At 45.8% G+C, this 26,423-nt stretch overlaps 2 protein-coding genes and 1 long non-coding RNA gene across 4 annotated transcripts in view; 1 reads left to right on the top strand and 2 right to left on the bottom strand.

Annotated features, from left to right (window-relative positions):
* The first annotated feature begins 1,019 nt into the window (after nt 1–1,019).
* On the top strand, nt 1,020–18,030 carry NUP54 (nucleoporin 54). Of its 2 annotated transcripts, XM_083571407.1 has the most exons (13): nt 1,020–1,377; nt 3,454–3,615; nt 6,066–6,149; nt 6,251–6,388; nt 7,161–7,387; nt 7,598–7,785; nt 9,019–9,215; nt 9,957–10,011; nt 10,636–10,729; nt 13,329–13,436; nt 14,973–15,092; nt 16,112–16,222; nt 17,266–17,849. In XM_083571407.1, exons 1-13 carry the CDS (start codon nt 1,323–1,325, stop codon nt 17,392–17,394), a joined length of 1,668 nt encoding a protein of 555 aa, XP_083427533.1. In that variant the 5' UTR covers nt 1,020–1,322; the 3' UTR covers nt 17,395–17,849. The 2 variants fall into 2 exon arrangements, with proteins under 2 accessions (XP_083427533.1, XP_083427534.1); XM_083571408.1 differs by lacking the exon at nt 3,454–3,615 and having other exon boundaries at nt 1,027–1,377; nt 17,266–18,030.
* LOC310742629 lies at nt 5,744–9,225 on the bottom strand. The gene is made up of 2 exons (XR_014538627.1): nt 8,553–9,225; nt 5,744–7,910 (listed from the first exon to the last, which is right to left on the bottom strand). It is a non-coding gene; the product is annotated as an uncharacterized lncRNA (long non-coding RNA).
* A 1,166-nt stretch (nt 18,031–19,196) lies between the features above and the next one.
* The window catches only part of PPEF2 (protein phosphatase with EF-hand domain 2), a 28,230-nt gene continuing 21,003 nt past the window's right edge, over nt 19,197–26,423 (bottom strand). Inside the window, exons 12-16 of the mRNA XM_083571277.1 lie at nt 24,595–24,737; nt 23,237–23,340; nt 21,933–22,102; nt 21,358–21,445; nt 19,197–19,749 (exon numbers count right to left, since the gene is read on the bottom strand). Of these exons, the coding sequence (XP_083427403.1) occupies nt 19,505–19,749; nt 21,358–21,445; nt 21,933–22,102; nt 23,237–23,340; nt 24,595–24,737 (750 nt within the window). The 3' untranslated portion in view covers nt 19,197–19,504. The remainder of the gene's footprint in view (nt 19,750–21,357; nt 21,446–21,932; nt 22,103–23,236; nt 23,341–24,594; nt 24,738–26,423) is intronic.

Raw genomic sequence — 26,423 nt, forward strand, 5'->3', positions numbered from 1 at the left:
ACCCCTCCTGAAAAGAGGCATGTGTGTTTACCTGCCAATGAAAGGAAAACAGAATTCTGGCTAGATGCACCTGAGAGGGGGAAGTCAGTTGGAGGTGTGCAGCTGCTACAGACAAAGCCCTCCCAGTGATCCCTGCACCTCATTTGCAATATTCTCAAGTGTGTCCTTTGCAAACCTTCCTGCTAAGCATGCATCGCAGCAGATTCCAGGAGAACACAATGGTTGCGTAATTAAACATGTGATAAATGGGACTAACAGGTGACAAACGGGACCGGATGACGCAGGACTAAACTGGCCGAGGCCTGAAACACACATCCTAAATCCCCTCACTGAGTCATAGGTTGCAGTTCCTTTCATCCTCCTCATCATCATTTTTAATTTGTATACCGTCTTTCTATCTTACAGTACTCAAGGCAGTTTACAAGCTGAAGAAAGAATGTACAATTTATAACAATCTTAATGCAATACAAAAAGGGGATAATAAAACATAACTTTAAAATAGGCAACCTACATCAAAAAGTAACATTCAACAATCATTAGAATAGTATTAAATAATAATAACATATGAAAGTTAAACAGAAATCCACTCAACAGTTACAATAAATAATTTCTAACTATAATCAATAAAACAACGGCAAGCCACAGTACATAGAATAATACAATACAAATTCAAAAAGTGGAAAAGTTGTTGAGGTTTTTTTTGGGGGGGAACATTGTTAGAAATCCCCCCCCCCCCAAAAAAAATATACACTTCCGACTTCGGTTGCCCTACGGCCGACTTTCCCCATCAGGATCCCATCGGGCACTTCCCCTCCAGTCCACAAGGCGGAGCCTCTACCTTCCCGCACCCCGCTCCCCAATTGGTGGCGCTTCAGGGGCCGGTCTAGGAATCCGCGATGGCATCTTACGTCGTCGTCGTCACCACAGCGCCTCGTTGCCGGGGCAACAAGCCAGCTCGAGCGTCGCTCTCCGGGCGGAGGCGGAACCTTTTTTTTCACCACAGACGCAGAAATGTAGAGTGACGCGCCACGGCGATTCCAAACCGGGACGCCCGGTGCCAGATTTCAGCTAGCTTCCCGCTCTAATTTTTCGACGCGAAATGCGTAAAGGGGAGTCGAAGTTAAGGCAGGCCGAAGGGCAGAGCGGCGGGTCCCTAGAAAACCGCAGCCGGCTAATATTGGGTTCCACTCTACACTTTTCCTATCTCTATGGCCTGGTCGCGGCCTCTCGCGTCGGGGTTGCAGTTTCCACCCGGACGACGGCGCTGAGCGGACCTTCCAGGGTCAGGCTGCTGCCGCCGCCGCCGCCGTTCGGGTTCCCTCATGGCTTTCAACTTCGGGCCAGCCGCCGGCGCTGCGGCCGCCCCAAACCCTGCGGGTGAGTGCGGGGACAGCGGGGCGGAGAAGGGGAAGCGGGGGGGGGCGAGCTCTGTGGGGGAGGGGCGTGGCCCTGGTCGCCCTGGCAACCGAGAAGGTAGCGGGGGCGGCGGGGAAGGGCAGCACCTGCTGAATCCCCGGCTGCCTATCGCGGAGCAGCAGGGCGATATCGAGAGGAGGGGGTGGGAGGGAGGGAGTCAGCTTTATTTGTTCCAGCCGTAGGTCAGGACAAGCACGACAACGCGCGCAAATGAACGCGAGCGCAAGGAAGACGTGAAGAAGCAGGGCACCAAATGATGATGCGCCTTAAGGTTGCCTGAATGTCCGCTTGGCGCAGGGTTTTAGAACAGGAAGGGACCCTCGAGGGGCTTGGAGTCCAAACCCCTGCAGTGCAAGTGTGTGTGTGTACACACATACACACACACACACATATCCCCGAAGAAAACCACCACCCCCGCACGCAAAATAGGCACTTAATAATAATAATAATATCACAGGGTCTGTATAAAAATGTAGCTATATATATCCCAAAGGAGGACCTCCACACACACAGAGAGAAAAGAGGCACTTATTATTCATAAATATCACAGGGTTTGTATAAAAATGTAGCTATATATATCCCAAAGGAGGACCCCCACACACAGAGAGAAAAGAGGCACTTATTATTCATTAATATCACAGGGTTTGTATAAAAATGTAGCTATATATATCCCAAAGGAGGACCCCCACACACAGAGAGAAAAGAGGCACTTATTATTCATTAATATCACAGGGTTTGTATAAAAATGTAGCTATATATATCCCAAAGGAGGACCTCCACACACAGAGAGAAAAGAGGCACTTATTATTCATTAATATCACAGGGTTTGTATAAAAATGTAGCTATATATATCCCAAAGGAGGACCCCCCACACAGAGAGAAAAGAGACACATTATTATTATTATTCATTAATATCACAGGGTTGGTATAAAAATGTAGCTATATATATCCCAAAGGAGGACCCCCCCCCCACAGAGAGAGAAAAGAGGCGCTTATTATTCATTAATATCACAGGGTTTGTATAAAAATGTAGCTATATATATCCCAAAGGAGGACCCCCCCCACAGAGAGAGAAAAGAGGCGCTTATTATTCATTATAATCACATTAATTAATATCACAGTGTCTATGTATAAATGTAACTATATATATCCCAAAGGAGCACCCCCACACACATACAAAAGAGGCACTTCTTATTATTATTCATTAATATCACGGGGTGGTTGGCCAAGGGGCTGCAAAGTGTGGCTCTCCCACTGCCATGCTTCTATTTCCATCCATTAGCAAAACTAGGTCTCTGGCTGCTGCCAGTCCCATGTTGCAGAGCCCCACAAATAAACATAATTAGTGCTAATTCCTACGAAATGCATACGGTAGGATTGTAGAGTCCCGTGGCTTGGCTTTTGAAAAACAGGAGGTTCACAGTACTTAGCAAATTGAGAACCGCTGTGCTAGCCTGTTGTTGTCTGCCTGGTACTGCGAAGAGTATGTGTTTGTCTAGTATATGGCTGGCAGGCTGCATTTGACTTGGGAATTCACAAATTGCATGTTGATATGGACTGTTGTGATAATGTATGTGAAGCACTTTGAACAAAAATCCATGTTTAAATGCAAAGTATTTGTATTAATCAGCATGGGGAGAGTGTAATTCTAAGGAGGAGGTTTGGGGAAGGGAACCACTGTCAAGTTTGTTAATGGTTCTTTACTTGGTCATTCATATCTACAAAATGTTAAGCCTAAGTGCTCAGCTCATTATTTCTAAACCCTTCAAAACGTAGACCATTCAAAACACCCTGCTCTCATACTGAGAAGGAATTTTTATTTGCATGTTTTTGGAACTAATATTTGGCAGTGAAAACTTCATTTGTCCTATAACAGCAGAGAAACACTCTTGTACTTTTTCTTGCTATGGACTGATGTTTCTTCTCCTGCGTTCTTTGAAATTTCTCATTTTTGCTAATCAGAAATGGTTTTACTGCTTACATGTTTTGTTTCTCACTAATACTTCCTTGCTTTCTTTTCTGCTTCCCACTCATCAGGATTTGGTGGGCTTGAAACAGCAAACTCCACTGCCAGCGGGTTTAATTTTGGGGGTTTTGGATTAACTGCTAATCCTGCAGTGAATTTTAATATTGGGAATTTTGGTGTGTCTACTACCTCGGCTCCACCATTCAATTTTGGTAACAGTCTGGCCAGTGCAGGTAGAGAATGCACACAAGTGGTGTTTGTAATTGCATTGTTGCTGAGAAGGGTCCAAGAATTTGCTTCAGGCCCCTGGGGTCTAGACTCATTCATGTGGCATTGTTCCAATACAATCCATTGAAGACCTCTTTCATTGTTTAAGGACTGGAGCAGAAGCAGAATACTTCTTTTGCTTTTATCCTTGTAGCTTTTAAAATAACATTTGCGTTGGACTCCTTAAATGTGTGACTGAAATGCTTAATTTTTCAAAGCTGTTTTATCACTGAAGTAGCTGCAAAGAGAGACTGCTCTGATCCAGCAGTTGCTTATGGGAACATAAAGCCTCACAGGATGCAGTCCATGCGTTAGTTAAAGAAATGATTGATCAGGTCCCTCCGTTCAATAAATGAGGAAGTCTGCACAGTCAGGAAATCTATGTGAGAGGCAATACATACTGAACACAGCATTGTGGGACTGCTAGCTACTTGCTGTGATGTAAAGTGTGAAGGGGAGACAACCTCTCCAAACTTGGGATGAATTCATGGCAAATCATTCCTCCATGGTACACATCCACCATGTTTGTGCCCTATCAGCTTGGGAGGGTGTGGAATTCTCACTTTCCTTTCACAATTTTCCCGTTTACTGTGTGCCTATGAAACGGTGTAATGTGTGAATTAGCCTTGAATCCATGTGGATCTAGATTGGCTCATTTCCCTTGGGGGAAAACCGTTTTAAAGACTCAGAGTGTCTTAGCAGGCCAAATTTGTCATGTGCGTTCTGCAAACAGGGATATAAAACTATGATCCCTTGGTAATAAAGTTGAATAACTTTGAAAAGGTATTTTTCTGTATCTCAAATTCTTGGACCCTACTGCATTTATGTTTTTCCCCTTTCCTACGTCTCTTCATTGGATTTCAGTCATCACGAACTCACCACACTTTTATCAAGGCTCAATGGAGAAGCAAATTTTATACGATCAGCTAAAAAAATCAGCAATCCTCACTTTTGGTCTTTGAGAAATATGCTGGCTTTGACAAAAAGATTCTGACTTTTAAACATTCTCAACTATTTACCGTCTGTAGAACAAGTTGATAATTCAATTAGCTGATTTTGAACAGCCAGGCATTGATCCATCTTTGTACTTGAATGTGCCTGACATTAATATTCAGTATTCTAATATTTAGTATTTCTAACGCGTTCATTTAGTGTTAACCTTCAGTTCTTGTGGCTGTTCGTATAGGAAATTATATCATTCCATAGTCCTATCATTTCTGTACTGTAATATGCAACAGTTTCAATTATTTGTATAGTGTAACTCTCATCTCAGCTGTTAAAGAAACCATTTGTTCATCCCAGTGAAATTGTTTGCTTTGTGATTGGTCTGAATGGCTTTCACAATGTGAGTCTCTCTTGCACCTCCACCCACCGCATACAAATGCATGCACACTTCCAATCAGTTTTAAAATTCTTCTTGGAAAATTTCTGTGCAAGGAAGGACACGAGAAAGAGCTTACCATTGGACTACGATTGTCACTAGTATTACATGAAAATAATTGTTTTAAGATGGCAGCTATAACTGAACTTTAAGCTTTTGAGTGCAGACAGGGGTCACAAATTCTAATGCATTTATAAAAAATTGGTTTCAAACTAGTATTTATTTATTTGTTTATTTATTCTTTTGTTTAATACATTTACAATTCAAAGGAGCCCAGGGCAGCACTGATTTCAGTGGGGCTAAAGCACAACTAACTTAGTCTTTGGGTCCATCCCCCAATTTTATGACTGTATAGGTTTTGAGTGCTTCAGGACAGGTTTAACCAGTGCATCTTTCACCCAAAAAGTTCAGTCAGGAACAGTGCTGGTTGGCGCTTGGTCAAGGAGAAGAGCAGGGTCCGTATAAGCAGTTGCAGGGCCAACGTGTCAATGGCAGGCTGGAACCCTTCTTCTGATTGAAACCTATTCTGGGAGCTCCAGCAAAGCCATTTAATCAACTCTGTTGTGCCTGTTTAACACAAAGAAAGGCATGCAAAGAGTGCTGGGAGCAGCTGGTTTCTACAATGCAAGGAGAATTCAGAAGACATATTTATGCCCACATAAGGAGCACTGATGTTCTAGAGTAGCTTAAAGCAGAGGCACTGCATTGATTAGTTTGTTTGTTTTTTAAAGAATTTAAATGTGTTTTCCTTCTAGTAACAGGATAGGCTTTCCAAAAAATAACAACAAAAATGTGCATCTGATATGATTTCCCAAAAGATGAAAGCGTGTTAGCTACTTTAGTGTTAGCCCCTTTTCTGCAATCACTTCGGCTTTAAACGAGGGCAACGCATACGAGTTGTTTCCTCAGCAGCATTCATTTGTCACCATCTCCCTTCCTAAAAAAAACTCACCAGCATGTGATCATCAAAACTGTGGCCTCGTAAGAGCCTGCTGGGCTTCTTCTTCTTTTGATTTTGGCCTTTTGGTTTCCTAGGGGCCTTTGGAGGATTTGGGACGGCAAACACCACAGCTGGATCTACATTCAGCTTCTCGGCACCTACCAACACCGGGGCTGGTGGTAAGAGCGCATGAATTGCTCTGCACATGTGTGTCTTTCCAGTTGCGGGAGCTTAGCATGACCTTATTCACACTGTGTTGTCCTGCTTTTCTTCTCTCAAGGGTTGTTTAGTGCTACCCAGAACAAGGGTTTTGGATTTGGTACTGGCTTCGGGACAGGTACCGGCCTTGGGACAGGTTTAGGAACCGGTTTGGGATTTGGAGCCTTCAGCACCCAGCAGCAGCAGCAGCAGCAACCAAGTAAGTACCCTAAGGCTAAATTGTGCCAGGGGTTTTATCTAACCTCTTTATTTCATATTGGAGCTCCTTCTTTCCTCTCTCCCTCCCATCAGACATCTGGGTGACAGCCTGTTGGGCAAAGAAGTGGACTTTATGAACTGTATTCTGGTTGGGTGTTTCAGGCGTCTGCTGTAGCTATTATTTTTGTCAGGCATCCACATACCTGCCTGAAGGAGATAGGATCTGCCTGTGTGATGCCCACCTGGTGGAAACTCTAGCTCACATGGCCCTTAAATGTAAAATGAATGATTATCTCCACCAACAATTTCTAGACCATCTATGTATTCCAACATGGAAACCAGAGACAGAGGTTATACGCTTCTTATTACAGGGGAGAGACCAGAAGCTCACCAAGACAGTAGCTATGTTCCTCTATTTGATTTTTTGTCACCGAAGTATGCTACAGGATCCTGCCCTTGTTGGAGACCCACAGAGATGAAATAGATTGCTTGCCTCTTCTTCCCTTTGGCAAATGACTGTACTGTTGAAATGGCAACAAGATCGCACTGGCCTATTTATTCTGAATGTTTGTATGTGATGCCAATAAAGGTTTCATGATGATGATGATATATCTGCCTAAATTGCAAAAAAATATAAGAGTGATATGCTCAGAAAATATGTAAACTCTTGGTCAGCATCTTATTTTACAAAGGGGCTACTTTGAGGAGAGGATAGTGGGCTAGCCTTGTGTGGTTGGATTTCATTTGCCATCTATCTTCCCATCTCATTTTAGCCCTAGGAAGCCTCTTCAGCCAGCCTGCTCAAGCCCCTGCCCAGTCTAACCAGTTGATAAACACAGCAAGTGCCCTTTCTGCACCCACACTGTTGGGAGATGAGCGAGATGCTATTTTGGCCAAGTGGAACCAGCTGCAGGCATTTTGGGGCACAGGCAAAGGATATTTCAACAACAGCATTGCCCCAGTGGAGTTCTCGCAGGAAAACCCCTTCTGCAGGTTTAAGGTATGATTGGTTTTTCTGAAGACCACCTTCTTGGAAACAGTTGGTTGGCTAGCTAGTCTTAATTGCTGCTAGACATTTATAGTTGATTTCCTTCGCTACATTTCACGGAGTTGTGGAATTGTAGTTTTCATGTCTTTGTGGTGCTTTGCTGCTGCAGCAAAAAGTTTGGGTATCTTTTTGTTGGCTGAAAAGGCTGCTGTCTTTTCACAGGCTGTTGGCTATAGCTGCATGTCCAACAACAAGGATGAAGATGGCTTGGTAGCACTGGTCTTCAACAAGAAGGAAGCAGAAATCCGAAGCCAGCAGCAGCAGCTTGTGGAATCTTTGCACAAAATCTTAGGCTCAAACCAGACTCTCACAGTCAACGTGGAAGGTGTGAAGACCATGCCAGATGATCAGTAAGTACATTGCATGGTGCATGTGTGTCCCTTCCTGACAAGAAGAGGCCTCTTTATGCCCAAGGAGAGTAACATGCTTGATGCAGGGATGGCAAACAGGTGTAGGCACAGCCATTTCACCTCGCCTCCTGTGCTGGTCCTGTAGGTTACCCGAGAGGCGAGGTCCAAGTCCGGTCTGTGGTCAAAGGTACAACATGGAGGAAGTTCGTAGAAGCTGAAGCTGGGTGCAGGACAGGGAGTCGGGCAAAGTCAGGAACAGGCTTGCAAGCAGGGAGCCAGGGCAGGTCAGGCAGAAAAGCAGGACAGGGTTCAGGCAGGAACTAGCAACCAACAATTTTGTTCCTGCAACTTGGGACTGGGACTGGCTGGCTTTTATCTGCCCTGAGGCATAGGGCGTCCCTGATCCTCTGGTGACTCGCCTCTCCTGGCCTGGAGGCGAGCACTACTCCTGCGGGAACTTAGTTCCCTCCGCCTCTCTGCCCTGAGCCTCTGCAGCTCAGGAGAGGCTAGAGGGTTACCGGACCCAGAGGCAACCTCAGCTTCCCCTGACGGGGCTGAGAGTGGGGCACCTGCAGGCAATGGGTCCTCCATCACCTCAGGAGCCAGAGCAGACTCAGCTGATGCCTGCACCTGAGGATCCAGCACAGGTGAGGACCCTTCAGGGTCATGCCCCAGCCCCGGCTCAGCTGGTTCTGGAGGCGGGGAATCCTGTGCAGGCTGGGATCCCTCAGGTTCAGCATCCGAGTCCAAATCCCAGGCCATCACACCTCCTTTGCTCCTCTCTGTGCCAGGTTGGGCTGAGGTGCTTCCTCTTATCTGCAAGACATCCCTCTCAGGAGCAGGTAAAGGCACCCCAGAGGCTTGTCATTTGGAGGTCCATGTACAGAGTGTCCCATCCAAGTCGCTGGTGGGTGGAAATTGCCGCCACAGCAAGCTCCATACATACATCAGATGAAGAGCCCAGCCAGGCAGATAATAATTGGAGGAAGCTGGCCAGACCATCTCAGTTGGTTAGAGCATGGTGCTGATAATGCCAAGGTTGCAGGTTCAATCCCCATATGGGACAGCTACATGACCCTGCATTGCAGGGGGTTGGACTAGATGATCCTCAGGGTCCCTTGCAGTTCTGTGATGCTATGAATACTTTTGGTTTCTTGAGATCAACCTTGAGCTTAACAACAGTAAATCATTTTAAAATGTGTAAAATGTAAGTGTTTGTATTGGCTCTTTTAGGACTGAAGTAGTCATCTATGTTGTTGAGCGATCTCCAAATGGGACTTCCAGGCGAGTCCCCTCTACCACTCTGTATGCACACTTTGAACAAGCGAATGTCAAAAACCAGCTGCAGCAGCTTGGAGTCACCCTCATCATGGCCAGGACAGAGCTTTCTCCAGCACAGGTCAAGCAGCTGCTACAGAGTCCTCCTGCAGGTAATCTGTACTGCAGCTAAGTGCTTTGGTTAGATCAGGCTTCCTCAACCTTGCCCCTCCAGATGTTTTTGGCCTACAACTCCCATGATCCCTAGCTAGCAGGACCAGTGGTCAGGGATGATGGGAATTGTAGTCTCAAAACATCTGGAGGGCCGAGGTTGAGGAAGCCTGGGTTAGATGATGGAGGAGCATGTCCTACTGTAATACAAGCTGAAAGAATTGTGGTGTTCTTTAAAAATAAGTGTTTGGCTAGCCATTTAAGGGGTTTGCTTTAGATATGGGATGTATTTTAATTGGACTTGGTTTGTAGATACAATTTGGAAAGAGACCTAAAGGACAAGTAAATAATCTTCTAACTCACTCATTGTGTGGTAGATCAGCGGTGGGTTGGTTTTTTTTCTTTTCCCTCATGAGACAAAACATCAGAACAGAAGCAGAAAGTGGTACTTGCAGCAGCAATTAATGCTTCTTTAGGGGTGGGTTCTCACAAGAGAAAAATTCACTGAATTAATTGGAAATGGGATATGAAGAGAATATCTGAAGTGTGCTAAAACCGTCACTTCTGAAATGTAGTTCACCTGTTTCTTTGGAGGGGAGGGGGGCTATGATTTATATGTATGTTAAACCTGGGTGTGTGTTTTTTAGCAAGATAAATCTTACCTCCAACTGATCCTAGTAAACAATGGCTGAGGCTCAATGACTCATTGTCCTCAATGGCTTAACTTGTTTTTCCTTTTCCAGGAGTTGATCCAATCATTTGGGAACAGGCCAAAGTTGACAATCCAGATCCTGAAAAGTAAGTCTGGTGGTTTTCAAGGTGGTTTTTGCATTGCTTGGATAATTTGTTATGGGAATTATGTGTCTTTCTGAGAAGGGATGGGCAAAATGAGCACCCTGGAGATCACAGCTCCCAAGAGCAACAGCTGGAAAATAGTCATAACGCCACACCGAAATCTAGATGGCTTTCAGTTAGGAAGCGCATGCACGACTGAACCATCACAAGAATGCATGTTTGAGTGTGTCCCTGTGTTAAAATCTTGCTTTGTTACTACCACATTGGGGAGAAGCTACGCTAAATTTGCAGGTTGAAGAAAGTTTTAGATGTTGGTGCATATTCAGGCATGCTATCCCTCATATGTACTCTTAAGAGCTTGTTGGGACATCAAACCCAACAATCTTCAGTGGAATCTATTAAGACTTCCAGCTGCTGGCAACAGAGTTAGCACAATCAAGGGTGTGTGTGCATGTGTTTGAACCAGATTCATGGTAATTTACCAGAGACAAAAACCACCGTCTTTTTCCCCTAAAGGGATGGTGAGGCCTCCTGACTCCCTAGTTAGAGTGCCTTGTTTGCTCCTATAGCCTAATCATTTCTATGTGTTGCCTAATTTCTACCATGTCGATGCTCTTACTTCTCTAGGCTGATTCCAGTGCCGATGGTTGGTTTCAAAGAACTGTTGAGGAGGTTGAAAGTCCAAGACCAAATGACGAAGCAGCATCAAACCAGATTAGATGTGAGCACCAGCTTCTGAATACCACTGTTGTGATCCTTTGTGGCTGGCAATGGATGCTCTGGCTAAGAGTTGCCTTTTGCTTTGCAAATCCTGTGTTCCAGGTGCCAGAAACTTACCGTATTTTTCGCACCATAGGACGCACCGGACAATAGGACGCACCTTGTTTTAGAGGGGGGAGAACAAGGGAAAAAAATTATTCCGCTCTCTGCCCAGCGCCCCTTCAGCGAAGTGGCAGGAGGCGCTGCGCAGAGAGTGGGAGAATTTTCCCCCTCTTGTTTTCCCGCTCTAAAACAAGGTGCCGTTTAAGATGCGTTCAGGCGGCTACCTTGGAAGCCTGGAGAGCGAGAGGGGTCGGTGCGCACCGACCCCTCTCGCTCTCCAGGCTTCAGGTTCCTTTCGACCTGCTCTTTGGGGCTGGAGGGGGGAAGCCCACCACCAGCCCCAAAGAGCAGGTCAGGGAGCAGCGGAAAGGCACAGCGGAGAGGCTGCTGCCATAGTCACGCGTCACTTCTCCAGCTGGGAGAGGGTCGCGGGGGGCTGCTTTAGCCCCGCGCGCGCTCTCCCGGGTGGAGAGGTGACGCGTGGCTATGGAGGCTCCTGCCATAGGCGCGCGTCACCTCTCCAGCCGGGAGAGGGTCGCGGGGGGCTGCTTTAGCCCCGCGCGCGCTCTCCCGGGTGGAGAGGTGACGCGTGGCTATGGAGGCTCCTGCCATAGGCGCGCGTCACCTCTCCAGCCGGGAGAGGGTCGCGGGGGGCTGCTTTAGCCCCGCGCGCGCTCTCCCGGGTGGAGAGGTGACGCGCGCCTATGGAGGCTCCTGCCATAGGCGCGCGTCACCTCTCCAGCCGGGAGAGGGTCACGGGGGGCTGCTTTAGCCCCGCGCGCGCTCTCCCGGGTGGAGAGGTGACGCGCGCCTATAGAGGCTCCTGCCATAGGCGCGCGTCACCTCTCCAGCCGGGAGAGGGTCGCGGGGGGCTGCTTTAGCCCCGCGCGCGCTCTCCCGGGTGGAGAGGTGACGCGCGCCTATGGAGGCTCCTGCCATAGGCGCGCGTCACCTCTCCAGCCGGGAGAGGGTCGCGGGGGGTTGCTTTAGCCCCGTGCACGCTCTCCCGGGTGGAGAGGTGACGCGCAGCTATGGAGGCTCCTGCCATAGCCGCGCGTCACCTCTCCAGCCGGGAGAGGGTCGCAGGGCTATGGCGTCTTCGCTCCATAGGACGCACACACATTTCCCCTTCATTTTTGAAGGGGAAAAAGTGCGTCCTATAGAGCGAAAAATGCGGTAATACCATAAAGCACTCTGGACTCTCGGGGCCAGGGATTGGTTGCTTGCTCCACCTAGGCTGGGGTTAGCAATTTCCAAGTCCGTTGTAAAGAGCGTGGAAGATGTCAAACTTGAGGAGTCAAGATGCATAACATAGCACGTTCTACAATTCCACTGAGATTCTACTGCTTATGTGTTCCAGGGACACAAATCAACCCAGTCTCTTCACTTTCACTAGGAGTTACACTTGAGATGCTCAAAGTGAAGTCTAACCTCCCTATTTTATTTTATTTTTTCTAATTTATAGCTTTATTAGAACAATACATACATTTTACAAAAAAACAAACAAACAAACAAAGACACCAACAACATCACATTCTCTTGACTTCCATTCATCCCCTTGTGTTACTTTACACTTTTATATTTCCTCTTTCTAAATATTTAAAATTACTTTATTATTTGGTCCTCTATTGTCTTGCAAGATTCAGTGCAGACCCGTTAAAGCATTTAGATTTTTACAGTACTGTTTTATATACTCTCTAAAGACATTCCATTCTTTATTTAATCTCTGTTTTGAGTCATCTCTTAAACTTCCCGTCATTTTGGCTGCTTCTGCATATTCTATCATCTGTACCTGCCAGTCTAATTTGGTGGTTATCACGTCTCCTTTCCAATTTTTTGCTATTAAAATTCTAGCCACTGTTGTCGCATGCATGAAGATTCTTTTTTAAAAATTTGGGATTTCAGTCTAACCTCCCTAATTTAGAGGAGGGACATAGCTCACTGTGTTATGTGCAGAAGGTCCCAGGTTCACTCATTAACATCTCAAAGTAGTGTTGGCAGAAACTGTCTGAATCACTCCTTGCAAGTGCAGACAATATAACTGTTTGAGTTGCAATAAGGCAGCTTCCTGTGTTTAGTCTTAAATCTGTCCAGTGGCTAAACCAGTAATACCTCTTCACTTGCATACTAACTTCAATGGTATCAAATCTCTTTTAATCTTCAGGTTCTATTATTCTTACTGGAACCAGCTGGCTTGGTTAGTTAAAAGTGTTCCCCGCCTCAAAGCATTTCTGCTATGGTACATTGCGTCCATTTTTTCTCTCTCTGCAGTTGGCTTGTTGTGATTTTTGAAGCGTGTGTTTTTGATTTTCAGGGGATTTTTAGAGCAGTCACTGTAGATCCACCCAGCTCCATAATTCTGTAGCTGGTTGTGGGCTGTAGCTGCAAAGGATTTGAAAGGCTTTCGACACATGAAGGGACACCTAGGTGTAAAACCTGATAGTTCACAACCTGTGCATTCTCTCTAAACAGTTGACCCAATCTCTCCCTGTCTGTAGATAATATCAGAAGACATAAGTGAGCTTCAGAAAAACCAGACTACAACGATGGCCAAAATAGCTCAGTATAAGAGGAAGCTAATGGATCTTTCGCACAGAACATTGCAGGTAGGCTGTTGCTTGTCCCTGTGGTAAAAATGGGTGGTGATTAAGAATGACGGCAAAGTGCAAGAGCGAAGAACATGAGATGAAGGTCAGGAAATATTCAGGTCAAGTCTCAATTCAACTAGGGTTGTCTAAGGTGGTCCTTAGGCAAGCCCCTGTTGTCTCTGCCTCAGTCCTCCCATCTGCAGTGTGGGGGAAGATGGATAAGACCATAAAAAGAGGATCCCAGGTCCGTCTATACCTGCATCCTGATTTCATCTGGGGCCAGCCAGATGCTTCTGGGAAGTTCATAAGCCCAGCCCACAAAGGCAAGAGTGCTCTGCCTGACATTGCGTTTTCTCCCATACCCCTATGCTACTTTAGAACACTGAGGTTCCCTATTGCTGTCATGGGTAATCAGCCACCAGTAGATAGATCTTCATTCTCCTCTTAAAGCCATTCAAACTTCTGTTTGGATAGGAGATCAAAGAATCTTTGGGTCTTGATCCCAGTTTAGCCACACACTGACCCTTGCCTTTCTAGGTTCTGCTTTCTCATCCCCCCCCCTTTTTATAATTAAAAAACAACAGTTGATATGGTACATGGTTGATTTATGGGATGGAATAGTGTACATTGGACATGTTTATTTTACAGTCTCTTAACTTTCAATTGTATCTTTAAAAAAAAATTATTACACAACTAGGGAGAAAATGGGCTTAGAAGCTCCTCTTCCTTTTTTTTAAATTCCATTACTCTGTAAACCTCCATGTGTATCTTATAATAATAATAATAATAATAATAATAATAATAATAATAATAATAATAATTTTATTATTTGTACCCTGCCCACCTGAAGGAACATCTCCACCCCCATCGTTCTGCCCGGACACTGAGGTCCAGCGCCGAGGGCCTTTTAGCGGTTCCCTTGCTGTGAGAAGCCAAGTTACAGGGAACCAGGCAGAGAGCCTTATCGGTAGTGGCACCCGCCCTGTGGAACGCCCTCCCACCAGATGTCAAAGAGAAGAACTACTACCAGATTATTAGAAGACATCTGAAGGCAGCCCTGTTTAGGGAACCTTTAAAGGTTTAATAGACTATTGTATTTTAATATTTTGTTGGAAGCAGCCCAGAGTGGCTGGGGAAACCCAGCCAGATGGGCGGGGTATAAATAAATTATTATTATTATTATTATTATTATTATTATTATTATTATTATTCCAACAAAATACTAAAACACAGTAAGACATCAAACATTTAAAAACTTCCCTGTACAGGGCTGCCTTCAAATGTCTAACTCTTTGACATCTGATAGGAGGGTGTTCCACAGGGTGGGCGCCACTACCAGTAAGGCCCTCTTGTGGCTCTGTGTAAAGACACTCTGCATCTGTCCACTCCCTTGAGTGGTCTTATTGACCTCAGGTGTGTCTGAGGATGGCCTTCCCACAGCACCTTGGGAAAAACAGACCAGGTGCGCCACATTCAGCTGTGCTGCCCAAAAAAGGACAATCTCTTTTTTTGGCAAGGGGTAGCCTTCTAAAGCATCTCAATTTCTTCACGAAGGTGTTGATCAAGCAAGAGATCCAGAGGAAAAGCGGCTATGCCATCCAAGCCGATGAGGAGCAGCTTCGCGTACAGTTGGATACGATCCAGTGTGAACTCAATGCTCCCACGCAGTTCAAGGTCAGCAACTCAGGACGCATAACCTTGCATACCAAACACAGAACTGGGCAATAAGCTGCCTGGTGCTTTGTGAGCTTTGAGAGCCAGTGTGGTGTAGTGGTTAAGAGCGGTAGGCTTGTAATCTGGGGAACCGGGTTCGCGTCTCCGCTCCTCCACATGCAGCTGCTGGGTGACCTTGGGCTAGTCACACTTCTCTGAAGTCTCTCAGCCCCACTCACCTCACAGAGTGTTTGTTGTGGGGGAGGAAGGGAAAGGAGAATGCTAGCCGCTTTGAGACTCCTAAAGGGGAGTGAAAGGCGGGATATCAGATCCAAACTCTTCTTCTTCTTGTGCTTGCTCCTTCTTTGCACTTGCATTTCATGCCTGTCTTACATCTCCCAAGTTCTTTTATGCTAATGTGGAAGGCTGTGGCCGCCTTGGACCTATGCCATGCTGCTTATTCATGTTTAGATGCATTTTAGAGTTCCTCTTGGAAAAATGGTACAATGACAGTGTCTTTGAAATGCCTTGAGCTCCTTCAAACTAATCTGGTAAAATCTGTAAGTGGTATATTTTCAGAGGCCTCCCAACCTGATCATTGATGCTTCCTTTCCAGTAAGCAGCCTTAGTGAGAGGTTACTGAGTCAAGTCAACAGGGTGCCACATCAGTCTGAGAGGCCTTGAGATACTTGCTTGTTGGAGATACTAAGGCAGGGGTTGGCAAGGTTTACCTCGCCTGGGCCGGTTCACTCCAGCGGAGATTCCTTTGTGGGCCGGATTGTGTGCGTGCGTGATTTCCGGCGTCTGCGTAGACACGATTTCCGGCGTTGCGGAAGCGAATCCCTGTGCCGCGCTGGCTTAGTGCAGTGCACGGGGGCTCGCCGAGCGGGTGACTTGGGAGCAGCCCATGGGCCTTAGGTTGCCTACCCCTGTACTAAGGACTGGATCTGCTTATAAATCTCTGCCACTTGTCCCACAGGCAGGGAAAAAGAAACTGCTTTCTGCCCTGAATTCAGAGTTTCTTCCTTTATTTCTTCCAGGGCCGGCTGAATGAGTTGATGTCCCAGATCAGAATGCAGAACCACTTTGGAGCTGTGAGATCGGAAGAGAGGTACTACATCGATGCAGACCTCTTGCGGGAAATTAAACAGGTAACAATCGGCAGGAATGCAAATTCCTTCGTCAAAATAACATGAGAAAGTCCCGGATGCATATTTTGTGCTTCCAATATCTCTATTCCCAAAGAATTGGATGTGTCTGTTGCATGAGGTCAGAGAGCGGGATGGCCAGTGAAATTTGTGTTTGGTAGCATAGAAAACCTGGGGAACGGACTCCATGGTGCAGAGCCTCCGCTGCAAGCCCTGGTCAACCCTAATTTTTGGCCATTTGCCACCAGGCAACGCTTACATGTTTCCAAGGTTGTCTTCCGAAACATAAGGGCTAGAAACTTGCATTTAAAAAACAACACACCAAAATATAGTAAGCTGAATAAGGCAAAAAGAGCTGTGACCTAATCCTGGGTCTGGATTCCAGTGTTGATGTGTATGAAAGGGGAGGTATCAGCATGTGACTTTCTGCTGAGTAACCCATGTCTCTCATGTAAACACATAGGGGAAAGGGGGTGGTGGGGTTTGGGGTTTGGGAATCCAAAGGGTGTACAATTATAATCTGTTTTATATTTTGTTTTGTTACTGGTATGAAAATTGGGGAATTCGTGGAAGGGAATTTGGGTCGACTTTAGAAAAAGGTTTTAAGAAGGAGCACTGATGTACAAATATTGATGTTTATAAGTTAAAATTGGTTTTTTCTAAAATGAATTAAATATAAAAAGGTTAAATTTGGGGATAAGAACTTGTTGAACTAACAAATTGGAATTGGAATATAAGAAGGAGAGGTGTGGGGAAGTCAGGGAAATATGTTATTGAAAATATGGATTGTAAACTTTATGTGTTTTTAATTTTTTTTTTGTTTTTTCTTTTTTGATTTTTTTTTATTAAGGTGGAAAATTTTAATAAATATTTAATAATAATAAAAAAAAAGATTGGAGCAGTTGTGACCTCTCAGTTGAGGACTGATGCCTAGCATTTTACAAACAGAAGGGCTGAGCGTTGCCAGGCAATTTACAGGCTAGGCTTGGGAAGGTCAAAGCGGAGTGTTTACGTGGCTATTCTCTCCCCCCTTCCCTCTCTTTTAGCATCTGAAGCAGCAACAAGAAGGGCTCAGCCACCTGATCAGCATCGTAAAAGATGACCTGGAAGATATCAAGCTCATAGAACATGGATTAAATGAGAGCATACCTATCAGAGGAGGGGTGTTCAGTTGATGGACACCCTTCCGTTGTCCAGAGGCTTATGGAACCTGTAATTTCCTCTCCATGACCAAAACTCACTAGGCGGTTTAAAATATAATATATATATATATATCAATACATCTTAGTATGTGGCGAGAGGAGTCCAATAGTATTGGTGTCCTTTCCCCAATTTGGCCATCAAGTGGTTCGGTTTCCTAATGGTGCAGTTGGTTTCAAGAACAGACTTTAGACACTTCAGAAGCTGCTTTGTGATCTAAGCCTGCAACTTTGGCAATATCGACTGTGTGGGTTAGGTTTATGAAGACACCTTCCGTGTTAACATCTTGAGAGGAAATACAATGTTATTGCTTACAGCAAACACGCCCCAAAATAACTGCTGGTTGTTTATGTGCCCATAAGACATTGTCCAATCTGTTTAAACAAACTTCGAAATAAAGCTTTGAACCTTCTACATTACAGGGGGGAAACTGGGTGTCTGATGTGCTTCTTTCAGACAGGTGATGGAAAAGAAGCACTGGATAAAGGTGTTTAAAAACAAAAAAAAAACTATTGGTATCTAAAGCCTATATTTTTATATCATTTTAATTCAACAGAATATGCAAAACCTTCTTTCTAAGAGGTAATAAAATCAAATATTTACCCTTGTTATCTTGCTGTATGCTGTTTGTAATGGAAAACAAGGTTTGCAAATTCGTGCAGTGGATGCAATTTCTTCCTGAGCAGCATTTCAACAGTGTGATTTTTCTATTGTTGATTCCTCAGCAGGGCATCCCTCCTCTTGCATTAACATCACCGCTACAATTCTCTGTGTTTAAGCTATAGCTCTCATTTTGCTTATATACTTTCTATGTGCTGAAGATCAGAACTGAACTACAGCCCCGAGCTGAAAGTAAGTATACTTTTCCCATGTGACCCGACACTGAAACGAAGCCAAGAGTTTGCTTCGTGACTCTGGTCTGGGGGCAGTGCTGCTACAAAGCCCTCCTCAAAAATAGCAGTGGATGAGATGCCTGGAGCGGGGAGAAACAATTGGCAAAAACTGCAAGCAATGATTGCAGCAGGAGAAGCTGTTGCGATTTAATAAAAACAGCAACACATCCATCCAGCTAGTACTCCGCCTCCTGTGCGAATGCATTTCTGTAAACAAGGGTTAACAATGTAGGTATGCCTTTTAAAAAATCACTTTAGATGCAGCAGCTGTGGGTGTCAACACCAGCAAGGACCTGCTGCAGCACCTGCAAGATTCCCTGCCCCTTCCAAGAGTCCAGGGGCATTGTGGGGAAATCATGATGCCAAGTACTTTGCGGAATGCACGGCTGTCCTGTACAAATGTTCTAAAAAGAAAGATAAATCGAAGCGTATGCGGGAGGTGAACAAACCAGGGCAACAGCAGGACAGTGGAGCAAGCAAGGCAACTCAGGGGGTATCAGGCCCAGAGAAGTGAGGAAGCTACAGAGCCAAATTTATCCTGGCTTCTTGCCCATGCTAGAATTGTGGCGCTTTGGGCGAAAGTGGCAATATCTGGCAAACTCTCAGTGTATTCACAACAGGCTTTTCTAACATAAGCCTATTTGACAAGGGAACTTTTTTAAAAAACAAAACAAAACCAGTCCTTTAACACAGCTGCCTGCCTTGAAGAACTGTCAGGGTGGCCTATATGGACTACAAAATAGTCAGAAAATGAGCCTGGATAGGAATAACACAGTTCTAAAGAAACCCCACAACAACCCTGTGAGGTAGGCCAGGCCGAGAGGCCGTGGTTCATAGCCGAGTGAGGATTGGAAGCCGTCTAGAGAGGTCAGGGTCAAGGGAGACACAGGGTGATAAACATTTATTCAGTCCATTTTTAAGCTGGGCTGGAGAAAACATTAAATACAGGCTAAGACTGACTCACCGATGGCTTTAAAAAAAGCAAAAAAAAAAAAAGCTACAGCAATTCCTTAATATTAGATGCCGTCGTTGGGATGGAACGGGGATGCAGATGTCCTGTTTTCCCCTCTCGCTCAACAGAAGAAATCTGAAAATGGCTGTATCAGTTGTGAGGCAGTTGCTAGGAACTGTCTTACCACTTAGTTGTGAGGCAAGTTCTTAGGTTGAAAGATGAGCCTGGTTTGAGAAGCCACTACAAAGATGCTGTCTGTGGGTTGGTGGCGTCTGTGACGCGGGGATTCCAGCTGCTAATGTCATCCGAGGAAGACTGTCGGACGATGCGGAAGGCCTCGATGAACTCGTTGAAATCTATGTTTCCATCTTTGTTGAAATCGATGCTGTTGACCAGGTTCGTCACGTCCTGGTCTGAGATCTCAATATTCATATGGGCACTGAACAACTTGAAGGTCTGGCGGAACTCGTCGTGAGAAATGAACCCTGAAGGTGGTGGAGGAAAAACATTTTATTTGCCCAAATAGCAGGGGAATAAATGTAGCAGTGGTGGGTCACCTGTGACCCTATAGGTGGGGATTGGGCCCCAAGCCCCAGCCAGCATGGCCAATGGCAAAGGGATGCTTGGAGTCACAGTTCAGAAACATCCAGAAGGCCATTGGTTCCCCCACCTCTAATGTGTAGCCTGCTGCATCTCTGAGACGCATAGCAGATAATTCAAACTCACAAATTCTCATTATTCACAGCAGAACCCTCTATTTCCCTCCTACTGTTCTGGAACAGGAATTTCAGCATCCTGTTCGCCAGATGTCTCTGGGAACAAGCATGAAGACAACAGACCCTCCCTCCTTGCCCCTAAACCATGGCTAGTAACTACAGGTAAACTTCCAAAGTCCTCTTAAAGCTGTCTCAAGTCCATGGCCGCCATCTTCTGGCAGATCTAAGAACATAACCTTGACTGCTGTCTCGCCGTCTCACAATGCAACCCCAGGCCTTTAACAGTTCGATGGCAGCAGACTTCAGAAATGTTACGGAAAACTCCACTTGCTGCCACCAGTCTTCCAATTCACCAATTGCAAAAGGACAGAACACGATTTACCAGCTATGTGTGTGCACATTATTTACGGGATATCTTTTGTTGTTGCCGTTGGCCTCTGTTGTCTCAAGAGCCAAAGGAGTGCACCTCAAACCGCAGTGTGTATGGAGGCCTCAGGTTGCCCAGGCAACTCACTGATGTGATCCAAACGAAAGCAGAGCAATACAGGTGGCGCTGTGGTCTAAACCACTGAGCTTCTTGGGCTTGCCAATCATAAGGTTGGCAGTTCGAATCCCAGTGATGGGGTGAGCTCCTGTTGCTCTGCCAATCTAGCAGTTCGAAAGCACACCAGTGCAAGTAGATAAATAGGCACCACTGTGGCGGGAAGGTAAACGGCGTTTCTGTGCGCTCTGGTTTCTGTCACGGTATTCCGTTGCACCAGAAGTGGTTTAGTAATGCTGGCCACATGACTTATAAAGATGTCAGTGGACAAACACCAGCTCCCTCAGTCTAAAAGCGAGATGAGCGCTGCACCCCATGGTCGCCTTTGACTGGACTTAACCATCCAGGGGTCCTTTACCTTTACATTGGTACCTCGGGTTACATACGCTTCAGGTTACAAACTCCGCTAACCCAGAAATAGTGCTTCAGGTTAAGAACTTTGCTTCAGGATGAGAACAGAAATTGTGCTCCGGCAGTGCGGCAGCAGCAGGAGGCCCCATTAGCTAAAGTGGTGCTTCAGGTTAAGAACAGTTTCAGGTTAAGTACAGACCTCCGGAACGAATTAAGTACTTAACCCGAGGTACCACTGTGCATTTGGTATCAGCTTTGCTGCAGGAGTTGCTGGAAGGAGGTGTGCAAGACCCCATACAACCATCTAAGGGACTCCCCCTCCGTTTTTTATGTAGTGCTCCTCTCTGATTACTCCTTTCAGGGCGTTTTTAATATAAAAAAGTGGGGCATCTATTGCCCCGCCTATGTGATATTTATTCCTTTTTCAACACTGGGCTATGTAAAATTCTGAACTAAAAACAATAGGGAATTATTAATGCACTTACCTGAATGATCACTGTCTATAATATTGAAGAGAGTCTCCAGGTTGGATAAGTTTCGGTAAATGTTTTCCAGCAAACTTGATTGAATGCGCTGAAAAAAACAAGACTACGGCTTAACAATCTCACAGATAAACAAAACACAAAAATGGCTAGCCTGTTTTAATGTTTTATTGCTGTAAATAGCTTTGATCCCCCCCCCCCATGGCATACCACTACATGAATATTCTTTTATAAATAAGAATAAGTAATTCAAAACGCATCCACTGGCCATTTCATCAGAAACCTCCCTAATAAAAGATGTGCCTGACAACTTAGTTCCTGAATATTTAAGAATATTTGTGGCCATTCTGGCTCCGTTGCCCCCCTCTGGTCAAATTGCCGCTCCCCAACCAACCGAACCTGGGAATAATATTATTCCCATAGGAGCTGGCGCTATCATTTATCACATCCCCTTAGTTCATTTGCTGCTACAGGAAGCATCGGAACAAGCTAAAGGGTGAAATCTCAGTTCCACCCCATAACCACTGGAGGCAGCATTCAACTTCGGATTTACCAATGTACTACAAAGTCCATGTTACCTCTTGAGAGGCTGACCACTGCTCCGTCACAAGGTCTTTGAGCCACAAATTGTAATCCAGCATCCCGTCGACAGCGTTGGAAACAAGGTGTGGTCTCAGCATCCTCCAGGGCAGCCCTAGATTAAGAACGGACTCCACCACCTTTGCCCAGTCATTTAGTGTGATCATTCCTGCCCAGAAAGGGAAGCCACAAGGTGTTTTAAGGACAATGGGCTGCCAAAATTGCCATATGCATGAAGCTAGAAAGATTGCTTTTGTGTAACTGGAATTAGCTGACTCTGCAGAGTTACGTTCCTGGTTTTGCCTCTGACCCCACCCACCAATATGCACCGCTCCAGGAAAGGTTTGCTCACTAGGAAATGACTTCTAAAACTAAGCCATAGATCACTTCCTCAGCCTCCTTCTTCCCAAATCAGTTTGGGGGTGATGAGAAGAGGGACACAAAGGAAAGAGTCTCTTCTACAAAAACAGTGTGGATTATTTAGGACCATAGATCAGAAGCAGAAAGGGGGAAGGCAGCAACCATGCAGAAATAAAAATGCAAACTCCAAAAGTGCAGAGAATAAGGTTTAATCCATTAAACATTTAGAACTCCACTTCTCTGCCCTCCTTTATTTCCCTTAATGGCTCATCACCTTTTCTTTTTCCCTCTTTCAATGGCCCATCTCTCAGGCGATCTCCTGAACACAAGAAGCTGCTCTGTCTTACCTTTTAACACACACTAAATCTGTCTGGCACCGAGATTAAGACTCCAAGCATTGATTAAATTCTCACCCCTACTGGACCCAGGAATTTAGTGCTGAGGTGTATGTTTGGCACCCCAAAACTCATAACAGTATGGTGTAGATGTGGTTGAATGCTCATCTGGAAGCACCCAAATAGGGCAGTCCGTGTGGGAATGGCAAACAGAAGTGCACGCCTGGCTGTGTCATAGCCAAGCATGGAGGTCTTCCCATCCCTTTCCTGATTTACCTGTGGCGCCCCTGCTACTGTTTCACTACCAATGGTCGACGTATCCTGGGTTCACAAACACAGCAAAATTCATTGTCTACACATGTAAAATTGCCAAGGCAGAGGCACCAATGGTTCGCAGAGCCTGCGATGACAATTTCAGTTTTGGGAGGAGCACTTCTCTTGCAGAGCATCCGTAGGGCAAGCCTTGTTTTCTTATATCCAGCAGGGAGCTTGCACGGCTGGCTGTCAGAAATCTCTCCTTTTTGTCAGGTACTTACATTCCTTATAAATAAATTCCTTATATTCCTTCTAAATACCCTTATATATTAGGTGTTTACCCATCACCTTACCTGAATCCTGATCACATTGCCTGAAGGCGGAGGCGAGCTCTGACCTGTGAGCAAACAATCGCTCCCTTAAAACCTGGTACGCTGATTCCTCCACCCGGCTGATCCTGAGGAGAGTAGATAAGCATTTCTGCCATGTAACATCATACATGAGGGATGAAAATACAACACACACACACACACACACACACACACACACACACACACACACACACGTCTCTGCCCCTTCTGAGAAACAGAGAGCCCTTCTGGGCTTTGGGTGAAAGGACCACAGAAAGGAAATAATACCTACCGTATTTTTTGCTCTATAAGACTCACTTTTTCTCTCCTAAAAGGTAAAGGGAAATGTGTGTGTGTCTTATGGAGCGAATGCAGGCTGCACAGCTATCACAGAAGCCAGAACAGCAAGAGGGATTGCTGCTTTCACTGCGCAACGATCCCTCTTGCTGTTCTGGCTTCTGAGATTCAGAATATTTTTTTCTTGTTTTCCTCCTCCAAAAACTAGGTGCGTCTTGTGATCTGGTGCGTCTTATAGAGCGAAAAATACGGTAATTTAGGACCTTTTAAATATTGTTTTGGCATTTCCTTTATACTAAAATGACCTTAAGTTACGTGAATAGATATGTAACTTAAGTTAAATAGGGGTCAGTGAGATAGATGAGCAATGTAGTTATGTGGCAGAAGATGAACTGCAGATGAATGGAAACAACAGAAACTAACAAGTACAGATGGGAACAGAAATTTATGCATTCTTAACTGGGTCCCAAACCTGCATAGGATTTTGTCTAAATCAGGGCATGGTGAAGCTTTTGACATTCAGTTGTTGCTGAACAACGCCCATTATCCCTTGACCATTGACCATGCTTGCTAGGGCTGATGGGAGTTGTAGTTCAGCAACACATGGAGGGCCAACTTTGCCACACCTGGTATAAGTCACTATCACCCACTAGTTGGGTCTGCCCAGTTAGCAGTGACCCTTGACAGGGCCTTGCCAGTGGTGGCTCCCCTGCTGTGGAATGCCCTCCCCTGCTAGTGAGTGGCTCCTGTCTCCATCAGTATTAAATTTCAGGAGGAAACCGAAAGTGTTCCTAGTAGCTGAAGAATACAGTTCCTGGTAACCTTGAGGTCTTTGGATGGAAGTATGTTTTTTAACTGTAATTGTTTTTAGAATCTTTCGTCCGTTTTAGAATGTTTTCGCTTTGCTTTCATTTTTAATGGCGTATCTGCAGGAAGGGGCAGATATAAACAAGCATATAAATGAAAACTAATGGGGCAAGATAGGGCCATACAAAGGATTGCTTTCTCCAATGGCCTAAGTGATGGGGAGGAGAAGAGATGAAGAGAGAGAGGGAGATGCTTGCCTTTGAGTCATTGTCAGTTTATGTGCATCCTTGCTGGCTTGATACTGGATGATGTGAGGGATCAGGTCAGGCCCCAGTTTGAGGTAGGCACCCCTGTTACTGCCAACTGCATAGTAGTTTGAAGCGGAAAATACAGTGATTACCTAAGCAAGTAAACAGAAACAAACCGGCAATTTCAAATCGGTAAGAAGCACATATTACTTTACGGTCAGCTCCCTTCTCCCCCCAGCTATACAGTCTCATCATAAACATGCCCTACAGATTTGCAAAAGCATTTCCACGCACTTTCTTCCCCATGACAACTGCATTTACCATGCAACAAAACTCACATTGCAAAACCGAGAATAAAATCCTCTGGGAGGTTCTTCCTTGCCTAAGATCCCAGAAACTCTTCCATTTAAACCTACGGTGGAACCTCGGTTTTTGAGTGTCTCGGAAGCCGAACAATTTGGAACCCGAAGGCCAAAAACCCAGAATTGCTTCCATTTTCGAATGCGCCTTGGAATTCGAACGGCTTCCGAGGCATGTTTCTCATTTCCCCCCACTGACTTTGCAGCCAGCCTTGATCCTCGGTTTTCGAACATTTCGGAAGTCGAACGGGTCTTCCGGAACGGATTACGTTTGAAAACCAAGGTTCCACTGTATTCTCATTAAATGCCACATTCTCCTTTTGTCCGTCAGCAGGATTTCCCATTCATATCAATTTTTCTACCTCCATTTTCTGCCAGATATTAAATTAGACCCGAACATATGCCAAATATCCATTAAACGCGTCTTCCGGTCAGTCACATTGCCGCTGCTTACTGTGGAGGCAGAAAGGAAGGGGAGGAGGGCCCGCAAGGTTGGCACAGTGCAAACACACTAGCAGAGCCAATCTGGTGCCCCTGCCAGTTCATTTGCACTACTCCACCCTCCACACCACCTCTCATTTCCCCCTATAACTCCCACTAATGCAACTGGCTAGAAGTAATGTGAATATGCGACTGAGGACTCCTGCAGGATGCATGCATGCACCCCTCTTCACTCTGCATGATGAAGGGCAATCAGGAAAATACCGCATTTTTCGCTCCATAAGACGCACTTTTTCCCTCCTAAAAAGTAAGGGGAAATGTGTGTGCGTCTTATGGAGCGAATGCAGGAGGGAGGCTTTGCTCAGCGCTCCCTTTAAAGAGCCGCGTGGAGCGTGTGTGCGGCTCTTGGGGGCTTTTTCCCGAGGAGGGCTACCCCACTCACCTCACAGAGTGTTTGTTGTGGGGGAGGAAGGGAAAGGAGAATGTTAGCCGCTTTGAGACTCCTTTGGGTATTGATAAAGTGGAATATCAAATCCAAACTCTTCTTCTTCTTCTTCCCCTCCTTGGGGAAAAGCCCCCAAGAGCTGCACACACGCTCCGCATGCTCTTTAAAGGGAGCATGGCTCTTGGGGGCTTTTCCACAAGGTGGGAGAAGGGCACACTGTCAGTCCCTTCTCCCACCTCGCGGAAAAGCCCCCAAGAGCTACACACACGCTAGACGTGGCTCTTTAAAGAGCGCATGGCTCTTGCTGGCTTTTCCAGGAGGTGGGGGAAGGGACAGAGGGCAGCCCCATAGAGGGCAGCCCCTCCCGGAAAAGCCCCCAAGAGCTGCACTCCCTTTAAAGAGCTGCACGGAGCGTGTGTGTGGGCTTTTCCCCGAGGAGGGAGAAGGGCAGCCCGTTACCGAAAAGCCTGCAAGCAGCGCACACACGCTCCACGCGGCTCGTGAAAGGGAGCGCTGAGCAGAGCCTGGGATGCATACAGGCTCTGCTCAGTGCTCCCTTTAAAGAAAAATTTTTTTCTTGCCTTCCCCCTCTA

Source organism: Podarcis filfolensis (assembly GCF_964270895.1).
Source record: "Podarcis filfolensis genome assembly, chromosome: 9".
In the NCBI taxonomy this organism is placed as follows: domain Eukaryota; kingdom Metazoa; phylum Chordata; class Lepidosauria; order Squamata; family Lacertidae; genus Podarcis; species Podarcis filfolensis.

Bases quoted from the DNA above. Each gene is read 5' to 3' on its own strand.
- NUP54 (XM_083571407.1), top strand. From the start codon at position 1,323: ATGGCTTTCAACTTCGGGCCAGCCGCCGGCGCTGCGGCCGCCCCAAAC. The intron at 6,150-6,250 runs GTAAGAGCGCAT...TCTTCTCTCAAG, and splicing joins TACCAACACCGGGGCTGGTG to GGTTGTTTAGTGCTACCCAG. The intron at 13,437-14,972 runs GTAGGCTGTTGC...TTCTTCACGAAG, and splicing joins TTTCGCACAGAACATTGCAG to GTGTTGATCAAGCAAGAGAT.